The sequence below is a fragment of the Limulus polyphemus genome, unplaced genomic scaffold (assembly GCF_000517525.1).
Source record: "Limulus polyphemus unplaced genomic scaffold, Limulus_polyphemus-2.1.2 Scaffold3696, whole genome shotgun sequence".
Lineage (NCBI taxonomy): Eukaryota > Metazoa > Arthropoda > Merostomata > Xiphosura > Limulidae > Limulus > Limulus polyphemus.
In genome coordinates this window covers 36509-42552 of record NW_013669306.1, presented here as the reverse complement: position 1 = coordinate 42552, position 6044 = coordinate 36509, and the positions used below count along the sequence as shown (strand labels likewise).

Below are 6044 nucleotides of genomic sequence, written 5' to 3'. Positions count from 1 at the left end.
CCCAAGAGTTGGCGGTGGGTGGTGATGAGGACTTCCCTCTAGTCTTACACTGCTAAATTAGGGATGGCTAGCGCACATAACCCTCGTGCAGCTTTGCGCGAAATTCAAAACAAACACACATTTTAGAAGGTGCATTCCACAGCGCACAAATGAATATGATAGGAAACATATACATTGTGTTTGTGTAAGTTGCTAATAGCTGTGGATAAAATTTCTTGTTCAATTGCATATATATGCGTGTGCGTGTGTGGATCGTACTAACTTTATAATAAAAAAAACCTGAGTTTTTTTTCCCAAGTTTCATTATCCTTTGAAAACATAACATTTGGCAGTACTTTGTGTTTGCATCAAGTTTGAAAACATAACGTTTGGTAGAACTTTGTGTCTGTATCAAGTTTGAAAACATAACATTTGGTAGAACTTTGTGTCTGTATCAAGTTTGAAAACATAACATTTGTTAGAACTTTGTGTCTGTATCAAGGTTATGTTTTCAAACTTGATACAGACACAAAGTTCTACCAAATGTTATGTTTTCAAACTTGATACAGACACAAAGTACTGCCAAATGTTATGTTTTCAAACATGATACAGACACAAAGTTCTACCAAATGTTATGTTTTCAAACTTGATACAGACACAAAGTTCTACCAAATGTTATGTTTTCAAACTTGATACAGACACAAAGTACTACCAATTGTTTAGTTTTCTGAATTTTATCGGACGTCGTTTTCGATATTAGAAAGAAAATCTACGTATGGAAAAACAGTTAAGATTGTTCGCTTCTGCAAAAACCAATCATTTCATTGCGTTTATCACCTGAATGTCATCGTTAAACCCAAAATTGGTATTGTGTATAACATTAGCTCCAGTTTCCACAAAAAACTTTAAAATAATGTAAGTTTTTGAACTTATATTTAGAGTCATTGATCTACTACCGATAACTAAAAAGGGCCAATGTTCGTTTTCCACTGCTTGTTTGTTTGGAATTAAGCACAAAGCTACACAATGGGCTATCTGTGCTCAGCCCACCACGGGTATCGAAACCCGGTTTCTAGCGTTGTAAGTCCGCAGACATACCGCTGTGCCACTGGGGGGCTAATTCACTGCTTGATTCGAGAACACATTATTGGAGCGTGTTGCAGGATATTGTTTCCTCTTTAGTCTTAGGAATGGGTCAGAAATTTTCCTTAGTAATAGATTTGGTCAGTTCCTGCAGCCATCTCAACTACTCGAGTGAACATGAATTTGACATCTTAACACCGGTATAACTTTAACACTTGCAGTATGTACTTTAACACTAAAACCAAGCTCGGCACCAGTTTAGAAGCCCACACTACATAAAATGTCGTAAGACATTGAGATTATTATAAATTTTGAATATAAGTTAAAAAAAAAAAAAAGAGTTCGAGGCAAAGGAAGATAGTCCTCATCATGATATTCAGTTGTGCCATCTGTTGAGTGTTTTAATAAATAATGTTTTGTCTTTATTAAATAAGTTATTGTAAAAACAAAAAACAGTTTAGTTTCACACATATGAGTTTATATATAGATTTAGAAGAATTGTGTACAAAATAATACATGTTTGAAATAGGTTTCTTTGAGTACCTAAACGTGTAATTCTTTGTTAGGGGTTGCATATCAATTTAGTTCGTTCATTTTTTTTTTTTTTATCTATAAAAGAACCATATATGTTAATGGTTCAAGAACAATAAGCATTGAGCTTGCGATATGAGAAGAAGCGGAAAAGTTCAGTTCTGCTGGTTGAAAACTGATTTTAGATTAACAGTCACGAGACTCTTACGTACCCTTAGTTACTGTTGGTCATGAGCCGTACTAAATTTCAGCTTTAATAGTGACATTACATTCTGCCAGGACAAGCTGAGTAATAAGCAGTACTAGGAACATTCTGAGGATTTATTGGACTTTGTTTATTATACGGTTGCACGATCACTTATTGGTGAACCCTAAGTATCTTTTCGCACAACAAAGCACGTGAATTTTTAAATAGCAATTTTTTTTCGATAATAGCCACTTATCTAAAGAACAAAAATATAGATATCAAGGTGAATCCAGTTTAAATATGCATCTAGCTAGAATTTGCGGATAGTCTCAGCCTGGAAGAAAGAATAAAACGTATATGATATACTGTAACTGTTGTCCTGCAAAAGTAGTATTATTATAACGGATTCCTTAAAAACTTTTACAGGCATCTGTAAGATTTTAGTGGTTGTGATTTTGTTTAACAGTTCACCGATGCTTTTACTGATAAAGCTACTCTTTAATTCATTAAATGTAAAATAAAAATCAGAAATTGGCTTAATCACAAAATTGTTAATTTTTTAAAATAAGTTTAATTTCTATATTATATATAATGTGTGTGTGTGTGTGTGCAGCACTTATAGCCCCCTAGTGGCACAGCGGCATGTCTGCGGACTTACAACGCTAGAATTCGGGTTTCGATACCCGTGATGGGTAGAGCACAGATAGCCCATTGTGTAGCTTTGTGTCTAATTACAAACAAGCAGCACTTATAAAAGTTTCTATGTTTAGAAATGTCTATAGACTATATTCTCTTCATTTCACTTGTGGGTAGCGCCCGCGTATTTCCGTGTATACAATGTCGTATTCTCTCTCTGTAGAACAGAATATTTTCAGAATAAGATAGATAATTCAAGCCTCTCTTTCTGTCAGGTAGAAGTGCTGTCCATCGTCCAATGCTTTTATTTGCTTTGAATATTTTCGATTTAATGAAGATTACTTTTCCCTTAGTTTTTTTTTAATTTGTGTCTATTCTGCTTTAAACTCGGTCAGAGTTAGGAAATTCAGTTTAATTTCGTTTTATTAACGTTCTTCTAGCTATTTTGTTTTTTATTCTTTATCTTCAGGCTTATCAGAACTTTTGAGAATACACAAAGTAAAATAGAAGTGTTGGTGCCATGACTACAGGACTTGTTATTGTTGATTTTTTTTTTTTTTCAAAGAGACATCGTCTCTTGGACATAAGACATTGTTATTTTTCGAAACGGAATTTGAATTATGTAATTGTGGATCTAAGTAGAAAATTCCTCGTTTCACTAGATTTTGCTTGCATTTATTTTTCTGAGATGTAAACAATATTGCAATAGTTCGAACAGTTAATGTACTTACTGTGTAATATTATATTTAGCCTGTGTTGGTCTGAGTGGGTTTTGATGTATACTGTAAAAACATTGTAAATATTAATCCTAGCTAAGTCAGTTTTAACTGAAAAATTGTAGTTTGCCTGAATTCACACAGTGATTATTTTGTGAAGCTGAAAGGGCGAGTTGAATATTCGGCTCATAGATGGCAGAACATTACAGTAAGTTAGCTGTCGATGCATAGTTAATAAGAGTTACTATGGGTGTAGAGCACGAACTTAAGGCAGTCTGCTTAACACTACAAATACATATGATAATACCTGATGTTGAGATGTATATGTATGGTAATATAGATAGATGTGAGACGTTTGAAACGTATAAGGATATTACACCAAGTCATTCATGAGAGTTTTATTACACAAGTGAATTAATTACAAAGAAAATATGAAGTAAATTAGGCTTACTGACCTGTAAAACATTATTGGAAAATATTGTGTATCCACTATTTTCATTAATACCAGTCAGAAATATTACCAGTTTCAGCATTAAAACATTTGACAAGTAGTATTTTTTATTGAAAAGATATAAGTAATGAATGAGATCACACTGAGTTTAAGGAGAAAACATGGTTTTATCAGATGTTTTCGGTAAATAGTTGTCAAGGGTGTTTTTGATTGGATATAATGAAAGTATTCATGAGCGGGAAATTTAATCTGTAAAAGGTGCAATATACAGAGAGTAGCTTATGTCTCATGCCCAAAATGGGCTTGTTATACCTGTTGTTTGTGTTTTATTTGATTAGGACGGTATGCTTCTAATATAAATATTTTTAGACTTGCAGTTTATTGGATGTTTTCTCAACATTTGTTTTAGTACAAGGTGCAGTTAAAAAGCATGGCAGCGTAGTCTATGAGTGTACAGCCTGGGGCAGGAAGTAACACCCATTTGACACTGTTTTGAAGTTGCCCTAGTCTGTGCTAAGCTTGAACCTGAAACGTAGCGTATTAGAAGTGAGATAAGGACCAGGTTAAACAAGCACAGAGTACACAGTTGCCTATGGGTCCACAGTGGTTATGCTTTTTATTAACCTTCTAAGATAATTTTCCTCTTTGAAACTGTAAGTAGTTTAAAATCATTATATTTAGTAAAATGTTGGTTTAACGTTTAAAGTTTCAATTTACAAAAATGAGGGCTTGTGAGGGAAGAGGAGAGCCACAATAGTAAAGTTTACTCAGGGTTAACTGTCTCTGCTAATGGATTCAGATCAGGATACACATCAGAAACTATAGGCTGACACTTGTACAGATGCCATTCTGTTTTGGTTATTTATGTAGGAATCCGTGCTTACCATTTTACTCCCTTCCTTCCTCATGTACCTGAGTTCTGTACAATATTGCATGCCCATTTAATGATGTTTAAGATATGTTCAAGGCTAGTTATCATTATTGAAGATATCTTACAATTTGTGTGCTGTGTGAGTATTTGTTTGATTCTTTTTTTTTTAAGACTTCACATTCTTGTATTCTGTAATCTAATGATTTTATGTTAATGGGTTTACTTTTGTAAATTATGTGTGCTACCAAAAGATATATAAGAAATCTGCATATTGCAATACTGCTTTATTTTCTGTGTTTGTCACGCGTACACACAATCAAGGCATGTGTTCCACTTATATATATTTGATATGGTTCTATTCTTGTATTTAATGTCTCTAGCTACATATCTGTACCTAAGTTTATAAATGTCTAGGAGATAATCACCTTTGCCAGAGTCAGTGAGAAACGTGAGTAGTTTCTGCCCACTGAGAGGGAGGATATAAATATTTTTTGTGTGTATAATAATATGGATGTCTAGAACAAAATCCCTTCAGGATAACATATCTCTATTTGTCAGTGAGAAACATCATCACCATCCAGTCTATGTGTTTGCTTTGATTGTTTTTTTAAAACTCACTCACTGTGGGAGAATGCATCTTAACTACTTAGTATATTTCTTGACATTCCTCTGGCTATTGTGGTTGCAATTCTTATCCTCAAGGTCATCAGTGCACACGAAAATATTATATATATATATGGATAATCTTGTTATTTTATTATTTATTACTGTGAATCATCACACTTTTTTTTTTTCATTCAATTAACATCAGAGTTTATGTATTCCTCGTTTTCTCAGATGTAGGTATGAATGGGGATCTGTCCAATGACACTCAAGACAGCACTACTAGTCATGATTCTGGTGACTTACCTCTAGATGGGGATGCTGACTCAGACAGAGCACTCAATCTTGTAAGTTGAACTATTATAATTGTTATTTTAAGTTTAAAGTAGCTGCAGGTGTTACTACAGATGCTACATTGTTAATACATATATGTGTGTTTATGTACATATAAGTATATAATGTACATCTAAACCTATTTGGACAAAAAAAAAGAAGAAATAAGAAACTGGTATAGGAACATCTTGGAGAATGGGGTCATAAGAAGTGGACTATCTTCTTCTTACTCTTACTTTACTATTTCTGTCCACACTTACATAATGGCACATGCAAGTAAGAAGAAAGAAAAAATGCTTCCTGTTTAATTTGTATTCTATATACACATACCAAGGTGATACAATTAAGATAACGAACTAGAGGTGACACACTCTGAAAGAAAAGAAAAAACTCGGAAAGGTCTGATTACATCAGAACTGTATTCTGTCTTTTGTATTAGGAGAGAAATCTAAATAAAACCTTGGCAAAAGCAAAAAAAATTAATCTCAAATGTGTAAATACACTACAAAACAAGCAAAGCATGAATTATGAACTTAGGGTGAGAAAATCTACTAGTAAGTTTTAAAAATATATGTGACAGGATTGATGACATCAGAACTTTAACAGTCATTTGCCTACCAAAACACTACTAAAAACTATACATGAAAAAAATAT

The 6044-nt window shown here is 33.3% G+C and overlaps 1 protein-coding gene across 1 annotated transcript in view; it reads left to right on the top strand.

Moving 5' to 3' along the window:
- LOC106469871 (POU domain, class 2, transcription factor 3-like) overlaps positions 1 to 6044 on the top strand; it is a 61049-nt gene that overhangs the window by 38042 nt on the left and 16963 nt on the right. The window contains exon 3 of the mRNA XM_022398443.1: positions 5292 to 5404. Within this exon, the coding sequence (XP_022254151.1) occupies positions 5292 to 5404 (113 nt within the window). The remainder of the gene's footprint in view (positions 1 to 5291; positions 5405 to 6044) is intronic.